We start from the raw sequence: 26,425 nt of genomic DNA, 5'->3' as shown, positions 1-26,425 counted from the left end.
TTTCATAAAAATTCATATTTATTTCTATAACATTTATTTAACATATTTACAATAAGATCCTTGAGCGCAACAAATGAAAGACATAACTTCCACTCAGGGAATCAATTCACTCACAATTATGTACACAATGTTGCAGTTCAAGGATATCACTCACAACTATGCAATGACAGAAATCACAGAGTTCATTTGATAAAAGCAGCCCAATAACATGAAAGTTCAATAATTTAGACAAAATTGTTTACAATACGAGAATATTTTGATTATTCACCTAAATTAAAAAAATATTAACATATTTTCATCTTCAATTGACAGTTACAGTTATGTTAAACAAAAAATACCGAATAGCATGCATTAAAATAAATACATCAAATTTCGATAAAAACGTGATAACTATAAAAAAAAAATTTCAAGTTTAAAAATGCAGAAAGTTGACGTACGTCCGTCTAACAATGAATGCTTCAGAATTTATGTTATTACACTAAACAGTTAACAGATATAAAATACTACAATAAATGTACGAAAGTTCAGTAATTTATAAACAAGTTTGATGTGCATAATTTTTTGAGCCTTATATTAAACTTAGAATATTGAGATACAATACAATAATTGTTTCAGAGTTCTGTGAAATCTTGCCAAAATATACCAAATAACATTTTCTAAAATAAATTCTGGTAAGCTCCATAATTTTTAAATATGTTTACAATACATAAATTTCTTAGTAATTATTTTGAGCTCAAGATGTTGACATACTACGTACAGTGCGCTGACCAACCTAATGATCGGATCTTCATATTCTAGGGCTCAATCTTAATAATTTCAGGAGCTGACATCAAATATGCTAATTAATTAATGCAAACAACATTTTAAGCTACAAAATCAGACCTCAAAATATACTATCTCTGAATAAACTTTTTTTTAGACAAACTCGGAATAATTGACCCCCGAAATATAAAGGGTAGCTTCAATCTGGGATATATGACCCCAATACTTTGGTCAGATTGATGTTAACTTTATTTTTTGCGTATTTCACCAATTCTGGCGAACTTTTTAAGCGAATTTAAAAAACTTTTGTCCACAATTATAAAATCCATGCGAAATATAAATTTTAGTAAATAAGATATTTAATATTTTATTTAGTAAAAACCGAAAAAGTAAGCAATTTTAATTTTTGTAGCACATGCGAATTGAATCTAATTACTTTTGAGGTCACCCCCTTGAACCATAAATGTTGAGTCCTAGAACGTGAAGAACCGATCATTAGATTCAGAGTAGTCCGTTTTTTATTTTGCTCAAAGTACATTTCGTAGTCATTTGAAGGAGATACCAAACAGTAAAATAAAGAGATGAAATTTCTATAATTTATAAATATGTCTACAATGCATAATTTTTTTAAGGTTATCTTGAACTTGAGAGTTGTCACAATTTTGTGTAATCAAACTATTTCGAAATCAGTGAGTACCAACATTATGCGAGTACATTATTTTGCAATGTTTAATGCTTGCAGTAAACATGTAGGTTAAATAGTTGCCTCTCGGTAATAGAGTATTACAGCTTTTAAGCAATTTTTGCATTGAGTAAATTTAATTAAGACTAGTTTCCAATTTTTTTTTCACTTGCTGTTGCACAAAAAAAAATCTATACTTGGACTTTTTTTTGAGAAAGTACATATATTTTCTTACTTTTAGTATATTTCTTTTTTATTTAATTAACAACCTAACGACGGGCAATTACAAAATTAAACATCAATTACTTCAATCACAAAAGTCTAGATTGTTATAAAAATAACAATATTACTTTATATTCCTAGTAAACATTTATCAAAACACTGGGTAAAAACATTTAAGCACTTCATTTAGATTATCGGTAATAAAATTATAGGATCACAGGTTCATAGAATATTTATGTACAAACATTTAAAAAAAGTGTATTTTTAGATTGGTTTATTTTGTACATTTAAATCAGATTTTTTAGCTCTCATGTTTAATCGCTCGAACGAGCCAATTTGCTTAATGCTGTACTTGAACTACCAGGACAGTGCAAGTTACTTTTTGCAAACACATTTAAAGTCTATCATCAATATTGTCATAGAAGGAACTCTGCATGTATACTTCATATAAACTATGCATTTTTTGTAAACACTCTAAAGTAATTGCAGATATTTAGCATTACTTTACTTAAGACTTTACTTTTTTAAGAAACATTACTTTACTTCAAACTTCAGATATTATAGAATGTATTCAAAAGTTTAAAAAAAAACATTTCAATACAGAAAAGTACTAAAAAGGTATCAAATATAAGGGAAATTATAAAAAGGGATTGTCTATAAATTATACATTCACAGAGATGCCAACTTGCTTCATTTTATTAGCTAATTTTTTCTCGAAAAAAAGCAAAATTTATACTTTAACCCTTTGTACTCCGATGTCGCCTCTGAGGCGCCATCTACAGTTACTTCTCTTAAATTAAAACTTTTTATACTAAAATAATTAGTACACATTACACATTATTTCAAGAAGTATAAAACTATATAAAAAATACTGTATTATGTAGTATAAATTATTTAGAGCTTACATTACTTTTTTTGCTAACAGTATTTTGAAGTACTCGGATTGCTAACTGTTAAAGTAAGATTCTTCCATTGATTGTTACAGCAAATTTGTGATGTGTCTTTTAAAAATTTAACATAATTGACCCTAACGCTATATGTTTTAGTTTTTAGTTCTTTACCACTTAAAAAAACTACTGAGCGGGAAGCAGCTGTCATCCCTGCATTTATTGATAATTTCGAAATACATCTAGGAATCTTTTCATACGATTCACTCCAACACATGGTTTAACATTTAATAAACAAATTGAGCATTTTATAAATGTTGTGTTTTTTAATGAGGAAACAACGTTGTCCCTTTCTTATACGTTTTAAAAACTTTTTAACGAGACAGTCATGGAGGTTAAGTCACGACAAACATTTTATTTTTTTATTATTTTTTTAAGGTGCTTGTCATGTATTTACTATTTTTGTGGCCTGATTTCAATGAATTAAAATCTCGACACCCAAAGCCACCATATATCAGTACGAAAAGTGAAACAGAATTATTAAAATACTGTGGTTATAACTTCACACAAAAGTATAAATATTCTGTTTAATTTTTACAATACCTTTAATTTTTAATGACCTTAAGTACAATTGTTACAACTAACAAACAACGCCATAACACTATGGTAATTTGAAAAATGCATGAAGGTCAAAATTTATATTTTTGAATGGTTATTCAAACTATTCAAGATTTAACTCAAATTGTTAAAAATACAGATTCAACCCTAATTACAAATTAATGTGCTTATGAGTGCAATTAAAAAAGTAGTCCTAGATGTATTTGATTCCTTTTGATTACCAATACCAAAATTATGGTGGACCATGTCGTAGGTGTCTTAAAATTTCCATATCCATGGAAACGATATCTTGTTTGACTTAGTTAAATACTCATCTGCCGAGTTTTGTGCAATAACTACTCGACTACTTGTCCTTCGAGGACTCGCCAGAAGCCGAATCTCATAAAGATAAGGAAGGCCTTTTCTTGTGACTATGATCAGCCATCATGGATCCGCTACGTCCAAACATGGCGCTGATAATTTTGGAGACAGACACAACTGATATCTTTCTTCGACTCGAGGTATTTGTGGGTGAAGAGTTGGATGATTTTGGTATTGAAGGGTAAAGATTTGCAAGAATGGGGCGGAATGCTTCAGCTACTTCAGCATATCCTTCGGCCGCTGACACTTCAGCAAAGGACACACTGCCCAGTTCTTTAGCTAAAGATTCACCTTCTTCGGTCGAAACTTCCCTGATATGTTCCAAATCATTCTTGTTAGCCAACAGTAGAATAGGCAGTCCTCTAGGGAGTAAATTTCGAACACAGTCTGCAGCTACTAAGAAACTACTTCGACTAGATATGCTGTATACAACAACATACACAGAGCTCCAATTTAGCTTTTCTAATGGAATAGTGTCCGTCTAAAAAAATAAAGCAATGGGTATTAGATAATGCTTCAAATAAAGATAAAAACAATTTAAAATATTTCCAAATCTGAGCAAATCTTTATATATTTGACATGGCATAAACATAATTAGAAATTTTCCTTTAATTCTTCTATCATGTTGTAGCGTATACAAATGGGAAATTCCTTTAAAACCGCTAGTTACTAATATTGATTATCGATCTCTTTCGAAAATTAGAATAAATTTTTAAATTTATAAGACATTATTACTTTAAATAGTCCTGGGAAATTCTGGTACTATTTATAGCAATGATAAAATTCTCCCTAAACTTTTAGGCTTTCATATTTCGATGGTAATACGCACTCGATAATACCTAACTCGATTCATGTAACTTTACGTACATATACGTAATAAACTATGATTTATATCTACAGATAAATGCTAAATATTTAGGAATTTAGACAAAAGGGAAACCCTTCCTATTTCTTTTTATGTAAATCCTTAAAGTAAAAAGGCGTGGAAAGTTCAAATGCTACAAACTAAAAATTATTAGTTGCGATTTTATTTTCTCTTTTGCTTTGCTGTTTTGCTAAACAAAATATGTTTTTCTTGCCGTGGGTAGTCTTATAAGGGAAAAGGTTTATCGCAGGAAGCGTAGGTTGCATTGAAACACACGAAGCAATCAATTTCAGTTGATGGGTCAGCAGTTCATTTTTTACTCTTCTCTATGACGAACGAAATATTTTTTGAATCTTTGTCGACGATATTCAAAAATATCCAACAGCATTAAAAACGTAAATTAAATGCTTATTTCCTTCAAAAATTAATTTATTGCTCTTCGTAAGATACAAAGCTGCGACCCTGGCTTAGGTGCAAATATGGCGGATTAAATAAACATTTGATATTGCAATATATTACGACATCTTAAAAAATTTCACTGAAAGGATTATTTATATTCTTCAAACCTAACGACAAGTTTCTTTCCGATAGGAAGACGCAACGTAAGCTTAATGCCTATTCCCATTCAAAAGCATGTTAAAGAAACTGATATTCAATCCTCTCACAGGCAGGAGGTAAGAACGTAACCACGATACAAAACGTACATTAACCGCAGAATGCCCAGGTTAGCTCTCACCAACTGGAATAAATCCAAAAAAGAAGCATGGCGGAGTAAAATAAATGACAGAGATCACAGCGATTGGACACGTTTCGATCCAACTCGCGACTTTTGGACAGCAGCCAGTACCTCACGCCGTTTCGTTTCACTTTTGTTCTTTGCTGAATGATATTTGCCAAAAATTTCGTTTAAAATTCTTCAGAAAACTCCTTCTTTTACGATCCGAAATATCGAGACGATCCGGCAAGTTTTTGTCCTTATTTCTTCCCAACGAGCTATGATGGACGAGTTCGTAAAAACCTTATTGTCTACGCCCTCTTTAAACGCTATTTCACGAAGAGAAGAGTACGCCTAATTGGGTCGATGGTGTTCCAGACAAATTATGTGTTCCATTAAGGGTTGGGCAAATATATTTCACGCACAATTTACTTAACTGTTTCTTTTGAGAAGCTAAAAATACTGTTTGTCCCGTAATTCAGTTCTGTTTTATGTACTTCTGGTGAAGACTTCTTTGAAGATTTGACTGTTTTACAACTGGTTCATTTTTAGAATAGGCTATCCCATTAACGACTACTAAGTTCGTACAGACCTTTTAAGTGGCTTTAAATCTCGTTATTTGGTTCCATTTTATTAACTTTGCAGGGTGACGTCTTAGAATATTTTATGTTCTTCGCATTAATTTATTTTTAAGTACATATTTTTCATTTATGAATGATTAAAGCAACAGAAAAGCTTATGCAATCATTTTCAATTAATGTCTTCTTACGTATGCGTATGTAGGGGCAAACCATAAAAAATTATTGTGCAATAATAATTGTGAATAAGATGTCAATAATTTATCATAACTCATGCACGGAGAATATGAAAAAAAATCCCAAATATGCAATAATAACTAAAACGCCCCCCCCTTTGACATTTTTGACTTAGTTCGTCGTTTTTTTTTTTTTCTTCTTTAATTTAAATTTATATAGCGGATACAGTTCTTTATAAGAATTTGGATATGTATAAAGCCTCTAAAACGGGCTCCTACTGGTTTGATCATAATGTAAAATTACGTTAAATCTAGAAGGGCTTTTAATTTTTTAAGATACCACTTAACCGTTTAGAGGCAATTCTTTATGCAAAATATTCACAAAATAACAGATGGCGTTAGCCATAAATGCATTAAATTAAATAATCAAGGTTTGTATATTTTTCCTTGATGCTATAGTAGTTCTCGAAAGCCAATAGACCCAACGATCGACAAAAACTCGTTATAACTTCGATTTAATTAGTTAAAATCTTGATTACTAACTTGGTCTTTGGTGGTGTCTAGTACTTCGACATCAATTGGAGATCCAGTTACTAGGGTCTGGGAACAATAAAGTAAATCTAAATTTAAAAGAAAAAAATATATAAGTTTTAAAGAAAAAAGAAAAAAATATATAAATCTAAAATTAATAGTAAGAAAAAATATAAATCTAAAATTGAAAGAAAGAAAAATATATATCTTAAATAAGAAAAATACAAATCTAAAATTAAAAGTAAGAAAAATGTAAATTAAAAGAAAGAAAAATATAAATCAAAATTAAAAGAAAAATCATTAAATATAGCATTTTTTCACTATTTACTATAATTGAAACAGCTAATTTCAATTCGGAATTAATATTTTTTTTTCATGCGTCGCATCACTCTTTTATAATAGCTAAATTAAAATGCAATTTTTATGCAAAAGCCCTAATTCAATCCTTACAAAATTGTAAAGCAAACATCAACGACATATATATAATAACCACTAGCAAATTTTTATATATATATATATATATATATATATATATATATATATATATATATATATATATATATATATATATATATATATATATATATATATATATATATACACGATGGTACTATAACTTCTCCATATAGCTAGCAGCTTTAATTTTTCATTTAACATAACTATTAATTAACTTTATCTTTTCCGTCTAACTTACAATTTTTAATTTTCAATTACCTTTATCTTTCTGCTTAACTTTACTCATTCTGTTAACTTTTTTTTTATCTGAAGGAACTAATAATCACACCGGCTCCGTTATTGACATTTGCTGAGATTTTAACTAATTTTTTAATATAAATTTAAGTTTAATCGAGTTTTATTTGTAGTTCATTAATTTATGGTGATGGATTGTCCTGTATTGTGTTGTTATTAGTTTCTCTTCGTAAAACCTTATACTATATTTCAGAAACGTATAAAAGCAATATATCATCGCAATTTCATTTCTCTTACCAGTCGCTGCGTGTTAAATTTTGTTTCAATCACCATGTATGTATATTTAGATCGATGAATTAGTGTAAAAATCAAAAAAAAAAAAAGAAAGAAAGAAATATTTATGCCTTTAAATTCTAACCTTTTTGTGAACTGTACTCCCCTATAAACCTCTGAGTCAGAAAACGAACGGTCACAGCTACAAAGAAAAAGAAAGATAATTAGATCACAAACCAATTAAATAATTATACTAATAACTAACATAACTATAACATAATATTAATTATCATCATACCACTAATAATTAACATAAAAATACATTTCATATATATTATCCAACATTCGAGGTCCTAGCGAAATATTTTTCAATATTCAACTGAACTAAAGCAGAAGTTTTTTTTTTAAACAAATAGAATTATTTGTAAGCTTTTATCATAATCTAAGAAGACGATCATTTGACTTGCTGACCTTTAGACACAAAGACTATCTCTTTGTATCATACTTTGTATCATACAAAGATTATCTCTTTGTATTAATATCCCCTCGTATATTAGAATGGTGAAATAAAACTCCTTTGAATTGAATATATGTTAAAAAGAAATGCAAATCTTATTTGGTCAGATCACAGTAAGGAAACAAAACACACATAAAAAGGGCATTGTGGTATATTCTCCAAAATTCAAAATATGTACAACAAAAATTTAATAACGCATTTGTAATTAAAGAAACAGATTAAACAAGTTTTTAAAATTTGAATTTCTGTATTGAGTAGAAAGTTCTCTTTACTTTCCCAAAGGGTACTGGAATAAAAGGTTTCACCAATCAAATATTTCACTACCTATTATGTAATGAAACCAAATATTTATAAATTTTCGAACAAAATAATATTAGAATTAATTACACTTCTGGACAATTTAAATACTCGTAATTATAAGTAGTTAGTGCTGTCGATTACATTCTTATGGTATCTAAATGTGTATTATATTTTGCTTAAGAAAATTCAGAAACAAAGACTAACTTTGAACCTGATCATTATACTACTTTTAATTTATCATGAAAAAAAGGAAAAGAAAAAAACTTTTTTTTCCTTCGTAATATCCCTTTTTATATTATCTTTTTTTCCCCTCTGAAAATCCTAAATAATTGAAGGAGCTCAAAAATAATTATCAACTTAGTAAAAAAAAATATTGGAACTAAAGATTAACTAAATCTGCAAAAAGTGCACTTAATATGAAACCCTATTATATTTACAGTAAAACTAATTCGAAGAATCTAGTTATTAATTAATGCATAAATTAAAATTCAATAACACATCAACTGCAGTTCCGAGCTAGTGAGCAAGAATTTTATCCAAGAATAGAACCCGTAAAACATTCTTGGCATTTCATTTCCTTAGAATAGTGCAGCGCGTTCTGTCTAAGTCTCGTTTCTTTTATCAGAAAAGATGATGGCGATATTGAGATTAATCCAGACAGCCAAGTCAACCAGAATAACAAGCATCAGTGATGAAGACAATTATATGTGATACCTGATTTATATTTATTCAGAATTACGTTTCGGAGTTTGTTGCGTTGGCAACGGTTGCTTGTAAGGCAATAATCCAATCATATGCTAATTAGCAGAAGAATGTGTCGGATTTTATTTGTTTATCCATAAACGCGCCAATCATGGCTGGTAATGAATGTTTGTTGTTCCTTGAAAGAAATAGTATTTTCTTGAATGAATTAATTTGACGAAGCCAAATATTTGAATTAATTAAAATAACCTCTAAGCGGGAATCATTTTTATGTTCCTGGAAGTTAAAAGCCGTTTGAAATTTCATTCTTTTTTAATCAGTTTATGGAGAGAAAAAAAACATCACATATATCTTCTGAAGATAAATATTTATAATGAAAATACCTAGTTCGTGCTTGAAATATTTCTGTCACCATATTTTTTTTATCCCATAAGATATGAGAAAATAACTAGAGAAAGTAAGAATTAAATAACCCTTTACCTTTTTTATTCTTAAATGAGACAACATTTCCTGGGAACTAAATTTAACCATAGCGTGTGTATAAACAACAATCTACTACAAGTCATTTACAGCAGCAGTAAAGGATTTTCATTAAATATTTTCAATTTATAATTTGCGTACCCCCATTTGGATCCTAGAATTTAATATAGAGTGTTACTATCTATCGTCCCTTAATCGTTTGCAAAAACTAAATCACAAGCATTCCAAAAATTCCCGAAAGATTTTTCAACAATGGCGTCTATAAATATAGTCTTACTCATAACCGTCTGTTAAAACCAGAATCACGAACAGACGACAACACTCAAGGGTGGAGATAACACGCGACTCATTCACTATAATATGGAGCATGCTAGGTGAAAATAGCCAAAGACCCTCACAGGTAACAAAATGAGGTTAAAGCGTAATACCTGGTTTGTTTATGCGGTGGGTATGGAGCAAAATTGGGGTCTGGCAGGAAATCAAATCTCTCCGCCTGACCGACAGCCTTTGCATAAAACAGTCGATAAAAGAGATGTTGTCACTCTAGGTGCTTTATCTGAAGGTAACGTCTACTGTTGAACGCAATCCCTGACCCTCTTTAGTAAATCTCTCGAGTTCAAATTGGATTAAATTGAAATGTTTTATGCAAGGATTTCGGGACCTTGCTCCAGTATGGGATCATTTCCCTTTGACAGGTTTTTAAAAGACTGTTTCGTGACAATTTCCAAATAAAACTGACAACCTGAAGACATAAAGTATCAAGACTGAATCACTTCAATATCAAAACCTTTTTTTTTTCAACTTAAGAGACTTTGAATAGCACAATGAGAGAAAACATTTAATTTGTCAATGGCAACGATTGCTAAATAAGAAAATAATAAGGAATCGAAGGAATATTACAAAAAGTTTATTGGAAAAAGTAGAAATAGAGCAAAATCTTGGTTATCCGGAACACTCGTAAACCGTCGTTGGGTTGTTGAGATGATTGTGCTTGAAACTTCTTACCAATTATTGATGCGCCCCTTTTTAATCAATTGGTTAATCAATTAAAAAATCAATTGATTTAAAAAAATATTTAATGAGTTATGCATTTAGTTAATTTCAGTAATTTTTATGTAACTTAACTTTGATTATTCATTGTGAGTTTGACTTTTTTTCTCATTTAAAGTTTATCAAAGGACTTAAAAAATTCTTAAAAATAATAACAAAAAGAAACAAAGCTTGATCAGCTAATTCATTTTTGATTTGTATGATCCAATATATCTGCATGAAAACTCTACTAGACCTCGAATCATTAATGAGTTATAGGTTAGATGTAAATATAGGTTAGATTTAAAGTGAAAGCAAAAGTAAGTCAGTCAAATTAGGTATGTCCAAACGTAAGCTACCGCTTTTTATTTTTTGCTATCCTGATTCCATGCGACTCCATTTATGACTCACCCGTCCCGAAAAGGTTAAAGAAAGCGCATTAAATTAAATGTTTAACGAATTTTTAAATCAAGTGTCTTCATGAAAAAACTTCCTGCCTAGACTTTGAAGGCGATTTTATTCAGATCCAAATATAAATATTTATATTATTAGTTATTATGGTAAATGGAACTTTTTTTAAAAAACTACAAAAGAAATTCTAATAATTTTTAATTTTATATCCATAGGTTGAACAGCCGACCCAACTTCTAATGCTCAGTTCCGTAACCTTCTCATTCGAACCTAATCCAGAAGACAAGGGAAGTCCTGGATCAAGTACTGGGAGAAATTTGCCTTCGTGAAGGAATTTTCGATGGAACTAACCAGTCATTGCGTTACATGGAAAGGAAAACCACAAACATCTCCTGCGGTTAGCTTGACAGAAAGGGGCGCTAACTCATGATCCGTCGGTCATTAAAGATATTTTACGATAGCACCGTCATCGGTGCGGTATTCGTATTGACCACCTACCACTGGGGTTCGAACCCGGGTCACCTCATTAGGACGTCAGCACTCTATCTATCTACCACCACGGCTCAAAACGCCAATATTGAACAACTTAAATTACCACTAATTCCTTTTTTTTTTCGTAAAAAGGAATCGTCTCATTAGTCGGACGCGGGGCATAAATATATAATTCTCCGGTATACACAATTGTTTTCTCCAATTTTAAGACTGGTAAACGAAATTGAGTAGAAAATTAAGAAATACATTTGAACAAAAAAAAAAAAGAAAAGCAAAATGGCAGTTAATATATATTATAGTGCTTAAATTTTGTAGATTTGAAAACTGAATGATAACTAATTTGATAACTGAATAATTAAATATAAAATCCTTAACAATATCAGTTACGACCATTTTTAAAAGCATTTTCATCAAGGAGAAGTAAATCCGGAACTTGAACGATAAACGGTAATAACGTAATTATTCGTCCTGAAACCATTAAAGCATCTTAATGATCTCCATATTCATTAAACAGAATTTTAAGAGCGTTAACTAATTGAATTTTTTATAACATTCAGTTGCAATTTATTCATTTCAGTTCATTCTAGAAACCGTACGAGAAATTCCTTTACTCCTATCCTTTCTTCCACTTAAAATATCACAAAGCACTTTATCTTAACATTATTTCGAATATTAATTGCATCGTATGGCAACATATGAAATTCTCTGTTAATGAGCAGACGAACCTAAATAAGCAAACGATTTTTGAAGCTCGATTGTTCTCTTGAAAATAGCGTCGAAGACTAAAGGAAGACCTTTGTTAAACAGAACATTTCCCAAGCTAAGGAAAGGAAATTTCATTGCGACATGTTTTAATAACAATCATAAACGCAAGAGATGTTAAATTCGATAGTTAAGTGGTTGCAGAAGAGGCATGCGTGGGATACAGACTTGTAACACCCTCTCGAAAATTATAATTAGAAGTAGGAATAAGGAAAAGTGCGAAATGGATTGAAATTCTTAAAATAAAACATCTTGTAGAATCTTTTTGTGCATGGAAGAAGAGTCAAATTCTAATTAAATCAGCTAATATATAAATTCCAAGCCGTTATTTTAAGTACCGTCTTACAAGCTTTTTGCAGTATATAATTTTTCATGATAATAACAAAAATTTAGAATCATTGAAAAGAAAAATTTAAAAATATTGGTAGCTAAGAAAATATTTAAAAAAAATTAGTAATTTGTCCACAAAATGGAAACCGTACGAAAACTTCGAATTGATTCAATATGTGTTAAAAAAAAAACATTTTTTCTTTTAAATTATCATTTCAACACATGTGCATCACAAACGTATTTTTTTAAACATGTTTTTTTTTTTAACAAATGATAAAGACTGGTAACTCAACTATTTCACGGTTAAAATTTATGTTGGATACGCAAAACATTAGCATCAATTAAAATATTAAAATTTATTCAGGGGTTGCCAATTGTTTTGGTTTTGGCAACAGATTTATCTAACACTTATAAAAAGTACGAGTGACACTTATAAAAAGTAGGCATAATTTCCCTTATTCTACAAGTTTTACTATTTAATTCGCTACCAATTTATAAAAACTTTTACAGAAATCAGGAGCAGATGACATCTCTGATAAAGATAATAAAAAGGAAATTTGACTTCTCATGGAATTCAAATTTTCCTTCCACTGAATTGCGTCAGTTGTTACAAAAAAAAAATTCTCATTATCTACAAGTTTTCTAAACGATACTAAAAAAAAAAAATTGTCACTAGATGTCTTTGTTTCAGCACCCATGTGACTCGATATCCGCGGGATATTTAAAACAACATGCCTTACATTCGAATTATTTCTATAATAAGGGGATTCACTCGAAGTTGATGACGCAAAAGGCGCTGGCTCCAGACGTCGCCATTTCATTCCGGATTATTTGTTCCAATTACGAAAACGCTTCTCAAAAGGACATAATGAAATGGCCAGTTCAAGTGGGCTTTAAGTGACCAGGGAGGACAATACGGATCACGTGAGAGAGATAAATTTATCCCGAGTTTATTGTTTTTCCGGGATAAAATGAAAACGAGCAATGAGACAGGAAATGTTCTCACTAAAAATTCTAACGCTAGGGCAAGTTTTAAAGCAACAGTGGGGAAAAAAATCGTTCGATAATAAACTTATTTTTAAGTTTATTAATATCGATAAACTACTTAGTTCTGCAATAAATACAATTGAATTTTCGTGTATTATCTTAAAAATACAGAGAGACCTACGGGAAAGACCACCTCTGTGCAGTGACCAATTACCGACCACTTTGGGGAGGCACGGAATTTTTTCCATAAACTTTTTATTGAAGAAAATTTTTACGAGAGACCATCGACCACCGGGAGGAGGAGAGACCATTCAAATTAATTCAAAATGTTTGTGGGTGACTCTTATCTATTGAGCGCTTCTTGAAGATAGCTGAAAGAAATTGATAATTTCATGTTACAGATAAAGACGAAGCTATCAGAGATTTAGTTATAAAGTTAAATTAGAAAAATAAGTTATTTTTAAAAAAAGAACTATGCATCTCTAACAAATAAACCTCTCATTTTGTAAACTAATTTTTATGGTATAAAATTAAATGTAAACTCAAATAAAAAACATATGTATCTATTTAATTAAAATAGTTCTATCATTCATAATCGGTAAATTTGTTTTTACACATAATTATTACCAGAAAGGGTCATTTTTATTGATGGTAAAATTAATTAATCGATCAGGTTTTCATGACTCCAACACAAGTGGCGTTTCCGCACCAAGAAAATAAGTGGCGTTTCCGCACGGAGTAAAATAAAAATCGCTTGCGAAAAATCATGTACCTTCGATAACATTTTGAAGTCAATGGAACTAACCCCTAAGCACGTCCAATCTCCATTAACGACCATTTTACTGAGGAACAAAGAGTGGTCTTTCCCAAGAGGTTTCACTGTACCAGGAGTTTGAATATATAACAGAAGATAATAAATGATTTTATAATTTCGCTAACGTATTCAACTGAAGAAAAAATAAAACAAAAGAACTAGACACCTGAAAATTTTAAATGGGTATGAAAAATATGAAAATGATTAACGTAATAGTTTTATTTCAGTTTCAATTCAAATTTAATTTTTAGAAAAATTATGATTAAAATTCTATAATATTTAATAAATTTTCAAATGGTTGAGTTGTCACAATGTGTTGTTTTCTGACTGTGCTTCTACTTTATTAACATCTCAAGTTCTTCAGACTGAATTTTATTGATTTTTTTACTATTTAAACTTACAGGTAAAAATTAAAAAATTAAAATTAATAGCCTATGTTATTTTGAATAAATTAACACTTACGAAACGAAAAGGAGAAAATATTCTCAAAATGGCAAGAAAACTCAAAAACTTGCAATTAAGGAACGATACATTTAACATACTGTTTTGCATTTCGTTTGTTTTCATATCACTAACTAATGAACTGAAATTCTTTGATAAGTTTGTAAAATAAAATGAAAGAAAAATTTTGAAAACAGTTTCAGAAAGGTAAAAAAAACAATAAAAAGGAATTTGCAAACAAAACATCAAGAGTCAAAAGCTCCAACCACAAAGCTTTCAGGAGCTAAAAGCGCAGATATAGATAGCTTCCAATGACATGGATATTTTTTTTTCCTTCACTATTATTTGAAGGTCGTTGTGTTTAGAAATTCCAACCAGAAAGTAAGTAAAAAACACTGAAAGTAAAAAAATTATTTCCTTTGGAAAAAAAACAACAACTTGGAAGTCAAAAAAGCTAGAAACAAAAAAGACAACAAAAAAAAATCAGGGCTTTCAAAACAAACGTTCCCAGTAACAGGGTTTTTCTTAGAAACTTAGGGGATGTGTATACAGTAAATATTAAATGCACTCACGTTTATCGGGAAGATGTTGTCAAAATTGCTAATAATACAGGGCGATATTTTAAGTTTCATAACGCATGTGTTAATGTCTCACGATACGTCGATAGATGTATCATATTTAACTTGTTATTTTTATCATATTTAACCATTATTTTTACAATGATTAATATTTTCAATTTCCAAATTAAATTAATCAACAATTACGATAATATCGTATTAGATAATTTTATATTTTATAACCGTCGTTGAATAGTCGGACCCGCACCAATTTTAAGTTTACGACTACCGATGATCAAATAATAATTTTGAACCCAATCCAAAAGATAGGTGAACTCCTGATAAAGTTTTGGGAGAAATAAGGAGGACTATTTGATGGAAATAATTCGCATTTGCGTTACGTGGAGTGGAAAACAACGAAAATCTCATACATCGGTTGCCTGACTTCAAGGGCACTCTAACCATTGAGGATATTTTACGTCACCACTGTGGTCTGTGCGAAGTGGGTGCGTATCTACCAGCCATCGCTGGGAATCGAGCCCGGGTCAACTCATTCGAAGACGAGTGCTCTATCCCCTGTGACATTACGGTTCCGTATTCGATAATTATTGTTATCCATAACACTTGCTATTTTACAGTATTAGATAATAACTATTGTTGATCATGATCGTCTCAGTGGTTAAAGGCGCATTATGAATTATCATTATGAAGGACCGGGGTTCGATCCTCGGTGATGGCTTGAAATTACTCAGCTTTAAGTCAACGGGTATAAAAAATAAATGCGGCTTGCACAGAATGATGAACATACTGCCGCAATCATGCTTAATCTATCCTCAAAATCTATACCTAATCTTTCTTCTAATCTATCCTCAGCCGATCGATGAATCAATATCAATGAATATCGGATATAACAAATATTTCGGACATTCACCAAAGCGACTATGTGATTGTTGACATTTACCGGTGAAAATGTCGACATTCTCGTGATTTCGGTCATTCACGGTAACATATATATAGCCCCCGAGTCATGTTTACATGTTTTCATTATTGTATGCTTTTTTCGGAAAAACAAGATGGATGATTAACCGCTGTTATGCTTCCTATTTTTTTATTTTATGTAAAAACTCCATCCCCAAGGAGATTTCTTTTTTCTCTCGTTCGAAAAGAAAGAAAAAAATATCCTCCGCAGATTTGTTTTAAAAGAGAGTATGAGGAGATAGTAAGTGATGGCGCATACCATTCGGAATTACTCCTCTTCAACGTTCATCGACCCCGGGGGCTGACAAATATCCACATTACCTGGAACACTTTTAATATCCCCGTATTGTTGTTCTACAAAAGTAAACTTCCTAGTCATAAATTTTTACGAAGTGCGACAGTTTGAACTTCTAAACCCTCCTTACATAATAATGTTTATGTTTTAGTTTAGTTTGAAATCGTACCATACGAAATACCGTTAATCACTAATAATAAATGTTATAGCATGTTTTTTCTTCTTCTTTTAATTGTAAATTTAAAATTTATTTGGCAACTTGGCGATTGCGGATGGCCCGACAGATCACAATGCGGAAATTTTCCCGAATCTACGATTATGTAAAAAAAAAATTTACAACCGATTCTATAGTTTTTTTAGAAAAATCATCTAATTAGTTATTTTAACCTTTTTGTTATGGAATAGCAACAAAAAATATGCCTTTTTTGAAAAAGTTATGTTAATTTTCCTTCCTGACTCAGTTATTGAAAGCTATATTTTTCACGTAAGCAAACATTTTTTTCTTGAAAAATCAGAGTTTCATATGGTTTTAGATCTCGTCTTAGATATTTTATTGCAATTGGTTGAAATGTGGTGTTTCTCCAAGTTAAATACCAACAATGAAACAATTTAGTTATCAATCTTTTATTAAAAAATGTGAAATTAATTTTTATTTTCAAATTAATAACAACTGCCAAGCCAAGTAACATAAGCTAAAAAAAAACTACAATCTACTTTAAACCTTTAACAGGGCACTCACGAACAGCAAAATGTATTTTAAGACTACAGAAAAACCTTAAAACTATTTATTTTATCTACTACTTATAATCCATACCTGCCAACTTTTACGCATTTGGCGTAAAATTTTATTTTCATATTTAAAGTGGTAGTAAATATATACTAATTTTTCTTTTATAAACTTAATTTTTAAATAGTTTTGATCACCAATATTCTTAAAAACATTAACCATATATATTAATATGTGTTATTATCATAGTTGTCAGCTTAAGCTTTTTCAAAAACAACGTATTTTTTGCTTAAAATTAAAATTTTAATTCCTTTTTAATACCACTGGGAAAAATCATAATGGAAGGGATTAAATGTGGCATAAATACTTACTTAATCTTTCATTTTAGAATAATTACAAAATTATTCCCGAGTTATGTTTTGCACCCACATATTTCCTTTATATTAAATATTTATTGATAGCTCTTAAAACATTAACATGAATAACATATATATGTTTAATATAACATATAAACACTTTTGCTACCACTTTTAAAAAAATTTCAGACCGTGGAACTTTATTTAGCACTTAATTTTCAAATCTCACTAAAAGAACTCTTATTAAAAACTTATGAGACATTTATAAACCAAATGAAAATGCCTCTCAGTTCAGGCATGCCACACACGACCATGAATGCAAAAAGTGGTAGAAACTCAATTCACTTGCATTTATTTATTATTTCCTTAATTATTCAATCGTAAATACCACTAGGACTTACAATTAAAATTATTATTTAATTATAAACAAAATATTCTTTGTGTTCACTTTCAATAGTTAACTGAAAAAAATATATTATAATAAGATTTAGTTTCCTTTAATAAAATTTTAAATTTCACTAGTCAGCACTTTTTCTTTTTTTTTTTTTAAGAAAAAGAGCAGGATGTTGATTTCATAAAAAATATATTGATTTTCACTATAAATACATACGTTCAGACACAAATGTTTTGTTACTTAAGAAATCATGCGATTAGCACTAAGCAACTCTTTGAAAATAATTGCTCCTGTTTAAATGATGACTAAATTCACATACCGTCGGAAGTTAAATAATGGTCATGCTATTTACTCGTATTAATCTTCATATAGCAAAACAAGTTAAAATGATTTTTTTTATATAAAAATATCATGGTAGCAAATACATTTTAAAAGCAAAATTAAATTTTTCTCACCACTGAGAACTCGAAATGACCATTCTTATGTAAATAATTTAATCGTGCCATTCAATGTAAGCCTTAGTTATCTATGCATATAAAACATTTCGCATTACAAACATTGCAGGATTTATTAAAAAACAAAGTTTTATTAGAATTATTTTATCTACTCTAAATAAAAAATCAGACATTAAAAAGATACACCCTCTTAGAAAATACGAATCATTTTAAGCAACAAATATTTTTAAGAAATTCCGAAGGAACTTTTCTACTCAAACGATTTCAATGAATGGGTTAAAAAAATATCGCTTGTAAGTTGTTGTAAGTCATTAATCATACGGGTAACGAAATCTTTGTGAAATTCCTGAATCTTTCCAGAACCGCGACTTTTTTTTTCGAAAGCAGATGCAAGCTCAACTACTTGAGAATAAATTGGCCCCTCACCAGACACGATATGATATTTTCTGGGCATTGAAGGAAAAAAAAATGAAGAAGCCCAAACTCAGCGCATTCTCTTTTCCCTTTCTTACAAAAACGGGCCATGATTTTTTTCATCAACGATGTTACTCAAAAATGACGCGTACAGTTCGCAGTTTCGATCGACGAATTTCAACTTACCTCAGTTATTCTTAGACGTCTTAACCCTTCTCGTGAAAACTACCAGGTATGAAAGTTTTCAGAATCACGTGAATCACGTCTATTTTCTATTTCAGGAAGACTAAAAAACTGCATCCGTGCATTCCTTATTAAGATTCGCATAACATAAACACAAAAGAAACAAAGTGAAAAATCTGTCAATTATATATATATTTTTTTCTATTTCAGGAATGGTAAAAAAAAATACATATGTTCGGTCTTACTAGAAACTTTCATTAGATATTTCCATTTTTACGACAGCGCCCTTTGCTGAGGAACGCTTTAATTATTAAAGATGCTGTATAATAGAATTAGATAGACGGTTATTACAGGGTATATTTAGACAGGTAAGTTCCCTGTAAGGCCGAACAACATCCGTGCTTTCCTTATCATTAGGATTCGTATAACATATTAAAAACAAAAGAAAAAACCTGTTTAAAAACAATTATAAATGTGACACTGGTTTTGTTTTGTCCATTTTTGTTACCTCCCATTTCTTTAAAATAAAGCATCTACAAGCAAAGTGATATTTCTAAACAATTTGAGATATTAAGAAGATTTTTAAAACCACAAACGTAATATAAGCGTTGGTTCCTTTGACTCTCCTAAAATTTCTGAAACTTTTGACCACTATGCAAGAGATACAGAATAATTTATACGTAATATTTTATTATATTGTATAACCTTCAGTCAAAAATTGACATCAAACCAAAGAGCTTGCTCAACTAAATTGCTCAACTAAAAACACTAGAGTCATAATTGAATACTAATTTTTGCAATTTAATTTTTTGAGAAGTTTACTACATGATATAAACTTAAGAACATATTTTAGTTGGTAAAGAACATATTTTAACAAGTAAAATAAGAACATATTTTAGTCTTCATGCATAGAGATTATCTTAAAGATTGAGAAAATTCAAATTTGCGCTTTACATATGCCTTTTATATATTGAAATAATGAATGCTATATACTAACCTTTTAGTTAATTTTAAATACCTAGAGTTTCTTGAAAAATCTTTTTAAAAAACCTCTTTTCTCATTGATTTTGACTCAACTATCAGCAAAATTCTCACTTTATGTAATTAGCTTCACAATAAGCACATGGGTTGACAATCCCGATACCGTTCCGGGTAAATTAGACATCTTCGAAATTTATTCAGAAAAACTTAAATAAATATTGATATTTTCAGTAAAGTTTTATTTATAAGAACACTAATTAACTGTAGACACGAGTATATGTACAATACTACAGTGCCACTAATTACTGAAAATGATACCAGAATCTCCTCAATAGGAAGGCCAAAATTTTAAAATAATCAAGATGACATGTGCAAATTCTAAAAATTTCGATAAAACTTGCATGTACTCGTATGTGTGTTTTTTAATGATAAATTTTGTCAATTTTTTTAACGATTTTGGATAATTTGAAAGAACTCTAATTCACTATAGCCATAATCTTCGGTACACCACAACAACTGTGTCACTAATTAATGTAAATGACTACAGAATCTCCCCAATAACACGGTCAAAATTTACAAACATTTCAGATAACATTTACAAATTTTAGTATTTTTGGTATAAATTGTATGCATGTCTTTTTACAATAAATTTTGTCGATTTTTTTTTTAACGATTTTCGTTATTTTTAAAGTTATTTGCGATAATCATGATTTTCGGTACACTACTACTGTGTCACTAATTACTGTAAGTAATAGAGACACAGTAAGTAAGTATTCCCCCAATAAGAAGGCTAAAAATTTCAAGCAACCCAGTTGACTATTTCCAAATTTTAGTATATTTGGTAAAAATTGTTTACGTATGTTTTCTGACGATAAATTTTGTCGATTTTTTTAAATTTTTTTTTTTACAATTTTCGAAAGTTTTATTTTATTGTAGTTGTTTATTTTATTTTGTTTATTATTGTTTATTGTAGTATTGTTTTATTTTATTTTATTGATCTTCAGTACAACATTACTATATCACTGATTACGATAAATGATATCTCCTCTCCTATACAAAAGCCAATATTTTCAAATAATCCAGATGAACGTTTGCAAATTTTAGAATTTTCGATTAAAATCGTACGTTTTTGGACTATAAATTCTGTCAATTTTTTTAAGTGGAAAATACGCTTGTTTTCTAACAGGAGGTCATATTCTCTTTTGACTCCGCTGTGGAGCTATTCTTACTAGTTAAGAAGAAGTAATTGAATTCAGATAAGGATATGTCAAGCAATCTCAGTCCATTACATTTACGGCGTGAAAAGTTAACAGTAATTTAAAGATATCTTCAGAAATGAATGTTTAAAAAAATAGGGTACTAAACTGGCGCCAACCAGTTTTAATGACGTCATGAAAGAGTGAAAGGGAATGTAAAAAAAAAAGTTTTTTTTCCAAGGTCGAGTAGCTTCCGCAAAAGACAGGAAGGAAGAAATGACGTAAATTTAGGAGGATTGTCGCACAGGTGCCATAAAAACGATGCCTTTCGAATATTAAAGAGTTACGACTTCGACAAAAATAAATTCATCCCAAGTCGTTTACTTGTTGCACATTCAAAGAAAATTTTGGGTCTAAATGAAGTAACGGAGATTTTAAATTTAGAATATTCCCGTAAATGTTTTAGTTACACTTATAAATTTAGAAATATTACGAAACTCTTCTGAAAACAAACACTTTGAATAATGGCAGAATCTTAATTAACTGTTGTAAATAAAAATAAAAGTATTATGCTTGCATCTATTTCATACCTACCAACTTTTTCGCTATTTTTATCAAAATATTTAGAAAAACAGCAACTTTTATGAATTAAGAACCCCCTCGGGGTCTGATCAGGGGTAAGCTAATTCCTGTAACTTAAGTGTTCAGAGCAACCCGGCAGGATTGGTAATTACCAAGACGGCCAGGTCTCTAGTACTTTAATTTAAAGTACTTTTTTAGTACTTTAACAGAGCCACACTTACACAAATACACACATTCTCACATTCCTTTAACTCGCCCCCCTTTGTATGTATTCCCAAACTGTAAATATTTATTAGTGTTTATTTTCCCATTGTACTTTAATTTTACCTTTTTTCATGTACTTTTTAATTACTTTTAAATTTGTTATTACATAATAATGGCAAAAAAAGCTTTTTTTTTCTCTCAAGAACTCCATTTTGCTCCCCAAACTTTATTTTTGTCATGTATGTTTCTTAGTCTAATTTCAGGATGAATGGGAAAAGGGTCGTATGGCCTCAGACACCTAGTTCCACTACAACAAACGAATTTATGAATTAAGATTTAATAAATTTAATTTTAAATGTTTTTTTGCACCACTACACACAAACAAATAAAACATACGATTTATTGTGTGGTATAATTTTGTTTGTAGGCAAAGTCAAACTTTTTAAGTTTACCCTTATTCATTAATCTGGAAACCCATGACCAGGGGTGCCAACTTGCTCCGCTCTGTAAAATAGTATTTTCTAGTGGTAGCGAAATTTAAGTTACTTTTAGTTTAATATTATGTAATACCAAAAATTATGTGTACCATATAAAATGCAATGTTAAAGCATCTACTGGTTACTCCACTAAAAAGTAGGCGTAACTATCCATCACTAACGAATTTTACTATATAATTTGCTACCACTTTATTAAAACTATTCCAGAAAGTCATGCATCCCTGCATGACTATCCCATAGCAGCAATATCATTTATAACTAAAATTTTAAAACTACCACTCTTAATGTTGAACTTTTGTTATTAATAATTTAATTCTTACTAATATTTTAAGTTGATTATTCATCCTGGTTAAAAATAATCAAAATGGTTTTCTTTTAAACGGAAAGAGAACTATGATTTAAGGTAAAAAAGATTCTAATTTCAGTTCTCAATCACTGGTATCCCTTAAAGCTTATCGAAAAGTAAATCTTCTATTTTAAATACAGAAAGAACTAAATAAAATTTTACTCTGGGCTATTAAGTCACCGCTTAATCGTAAATCCTGTTTTGCTCAGCTCATTTTAAATGCAGGACTGCCCAACTTTCGACGCTTTTTGTAATAGTTAATTCTAGTGGTGGCTATGTTTATGTTTAGAGTATTATTTTACATTCATTTAAGCTATTTTTCCACTCCAATACACATAAATGATTCAAAAGTTCATATGTAATTCCACTTTGTTCCAGCTCTATCAAGGGGAAGCTTTAGATATGTTGGCAAATAATTATGAAGGATTTGGGTTTATAAAAAAATTGCACAGAAGTTAAAAATCACAACTAGCTGTTGACACCACTAATTATTAACTGTTAACTCTGCAAAAAAAAAGCCAATAGAAAAATTCGTAATCGTAAATTTTCATGGCTTTGCTTTTAAATAAAAAATTTTTAAATTTTCGTTAGTTGATCGATATTTCGCATAAGAACGCGTACCCCCGCTAAACTGTTCCCGTACCCCTGGTAGTACACTTTGGGAATCACTGATCTAGGGTAACAGTGGGATTCGAACCCACTAGCACCGTTCTACATTCAGTGCATGGTGGGTGATTCCTCTCTGACAGAGAAGCCCAAATATTTGTAATTGGATCCGAAGATAAAAACATATTGTATAAACACAGAAAGAAATACCCACTAGGTAAAAACAAATATGTACTATCAGATTTTCAGATAAAAGTTTTTCGTATATAAACGCATTTATGGGTTAGTATTAAAGATACGAGTTCCAAATTTAGTAGTTTTCCGCTATAACAACAAAAGTATTTTTGATATAAATATATTTTTTTACTTTGCTGTTCATATGATTGTTCATATCATATGATTAAATTGCTGTTCATATGACGAAAAACGGCAAAATGAATGATTTTATTTATGTCTAGTATCAATTAATGTAAGTGAAAAACGAACATCATTTCGCCGTATTTTCTTCTTTCAATCTTATTCCGATAATCCTTTATGTTCATAAAGCAAATATATCTTGATTACTTTCTAAGATATCATTGGTAGAAGGTAATCCAGATACATATGTTAATAAAGCAAATATATCTAGATTACCTTCTGCTAATGTTATCTTCTTTCTTATTAACACGTTGAATGCCATGGGGGGTCACCGGTGACCGGCGAAGCCAAGATTAGTATTAACACATAATTCGAATAAATTTTTAATTTTTTTATATTATTATTGTTACTAAAATGGTTTGAAAAAATTAATACAATATAGAAGACACAAAAATAGTTTTTCTTATATTCACAGAGATGCCAACTTGCTGTGGACAGCGAATAAATATTTTCAAGTAGTAGTTTATTAATTGTGATTCTTGGTTCAATAAATTCAATTTAGTAGATTTTTATCCACCACTATTTCTAAACAATTTGTAGGCTTATATAATTCACTGCTTTTTTTAGGTAAGTCATGCTTAACCTCTTAAAAAATTAGCAAAATTAGTTTATAGTTATTAACCGTGGAAAATTAGCCTAGCATTCAACGTGTTAAAGAAATAAGTCCTGACACACACTTCAAACAGGCGTGTCTTTTTTTTTACTTTTATCTACCTTAATTTCTCACTTTGACGACAAACTATTGAAATCAACATTCAGTGTTATCGGTGACATCACAAACTATTGCACACAGTTATACTCTACCTTTTTAATTACTATTTTAACATTATAATGCGTGCAGATTCTTACAACGACTTTACCAACTGCTATTGCAGATTGTCGACACAACGTACTTATATTGTATACATACTACAAAAACTCATGCTAAATCCTCGAAAGATCATTCACAAAAAGTTTTCTGTGCAAAAAAAAAAATACCTTAAGAAAAAATAAAGCGCATACCTGCAAACTTACACTTTTTCCGAGAACGGTTTATCTAAATGGTAGTAAAGCAATTACCGAAAAACAATCTTATTCGAAATTATATTTTTATTTTAACGAGTTTGAAATTTCAATTAATATTATTATGATATTTTATATTTGTTGAAATTATATTTATATAGTGGTGGTCTAAGTCATTTATGATTAATATTATAATTCTAAAAGTTTAAGGGAAATAACATGAGTTTAGCTACCACTTTACCTAAGAAAATAAAATCTTCGGGAAAAAAAATAAGCTTAATGAGTTAGTTCGAAACTGTGAAAATAGAAAGTGTCAAATCTCCTAATTATAGCCACGATTTTATTTGTAACTTTTAAGTGGTAACGAAATATATTTATTAATATTTTTTTATCTACATTTAGCAAAGTTGAATTATAATGATTTCGACCATCACTGCATATATATCTCAAATTAATATACAAAATTCCTAACAATATTCTTTAAAATTATTAAATGTTCTTATAGTTAAAATAATTCCTGCTTACAATTGTAAATTTAAATGTTATATAGAAATAGCAATCAGAAAGTGAAGAAAATGACAGATAATATATATTTTTTCATAGCAAATGGATATTTATTTCTGTTAAATTTAAAAAAAAGCATCATGCTTTCCAAAATATGAATCTTTATACCATTAATCTAGCAGGGCGAACAAAACTAGCTTGTTCTTTAAAAATAAATATTAGTAATGAAACATTTATTCATTGCTTTTGACAAAAGGCACTGCACCCTTAAGAAAGCTAAGCACAAATAGATAAACATTTGGTGCACATATTGAAAAGTACAAAAAAAAAGACATGTTTTCTATAAAAATTATTACTGTTTCGGTTTTAATATTTATTGCATAAAATTATTTTAAGAATCATAGCAATTTGAAATGGTTTTAATTGTTCAATTAAAGTGGTAAATAACAGAAGAAAATATTTACTAAGTTTAAATTTGCAGTTAAATTGCAAAAGATTAAGAAATAAAAAATTTAAGTGATTAAGAAATAGTTTTAACATATTTTAGCCTAAATTTACCACTTCTAACAGTATACATGCCTTTTATTTCTTAAATATCTTATGGTATTTCCTCTAGAAGTAAGTTTAAGAATTAAAAAGTTTTTCTTAGTCTGAGTTTTAAATAAGAAAAGATAACACATATTGGATACGTAATACTTCCATCTGTTTTATCGAATTTTAGAAGAGACTTCTTATGTTTACGAATAAATCATTATTATAAATTGTTAATAAATAAGACATTGTGAACAAAAATAAACATACCAGATTTTCCAACTTCTTGAGCCCCTAATACCAAAATTCTTATACAAGGAGGAGGAGATTTTTGCATCATTTTGCAAAAAAGTAAAAAGGTCTATAAAAAAGTCGCACTATTACAGTCAATAACTTCCACGGAAGAATGTAACGAACTATTTCACAATACGTTGCCACTAAACAACCAAATATTATCCTTCAAAGAAATATACAGCATTGACACAATGTGGAAAAATTATCGTCAGCACGAAACGAGGGAATAATCGTCTGCAGCGAACGATGATAAACAGCTGACTGAAATGATCTCCGGATTGT

General features: G+C 29.7%; 1 protein-coding gene across 1 annotated transcript; it reads right to left on the bottom strand.

Moving 5' to 3' along the window:
* On the bottom strand, nt 1-26,425 carry LOC107457265 (ras-related and estrogen-regulated growth inhibitor-like protein A). The gene is made up of 4 exons (XM_087149790.1): nt 26,120-26,425; nt 7,505-7,561; nt 6,409-6,485; nt 1-4,012 (listed from the first exon to the last, which is right to left on the bottom strand). The coding sequence occupies exons 1-4, from the start codon at nt 26,187-26,189 to the stop codon at nt 3,551-3,553; spliced, it is 666 nt and encodes a 221-aa protein (XP_087005916.1). The 5' UTR covers nt 26,190-26,425; the 3' UTR covers nt 1-3,550.

The sequence above is a fragment of the Parasteatoda tepidariorum genome, chromosome 8 (genome assembly GCF_982258835.1).
Source record: "Parasteatoda tepidariorum strain Cologne lab strain chromosome 8, Ptep-v5.0, whole genome shotgun sequence".
NCBI classification, from domain to species: domain Eukaryota; kingdom Metazoa; phylum Arthropoda; class Arachnida; order Araneae; family Theridiidae; genus Parasteatoda; species Parasteatoda tepidariorum.
Note: the sequence above shows the minus strand (reverse complement) of the source record. Positions and strands in the feature narration are given on the sequence as shown.

Bases quoted from the DNA above. Each gene is read 5' to 3' on its own strand.
- LOC107457265 (XM_087149790.1), bottom strand. From the start codon at position 26,189: ATGATGCAAAAATCTCCTCCTCCTTGTATAAGAATTTTGGTATTAGGG. The intron at 7,562-26,119 runs GTATGTTTATTT...TTTTCTTTGTAG, and splicing joins TCAAGAAGTTGGAAAATCTG to CTGTGACCGTTCGTTTTCTG. The intron at 6,486-7,504 runs GTTAGAATTTAA...TTTTAAATTTAG, and splicing joins GGAGTACAGTTCACAAAAAG to ATTTACTTTATTGTTCCCAG.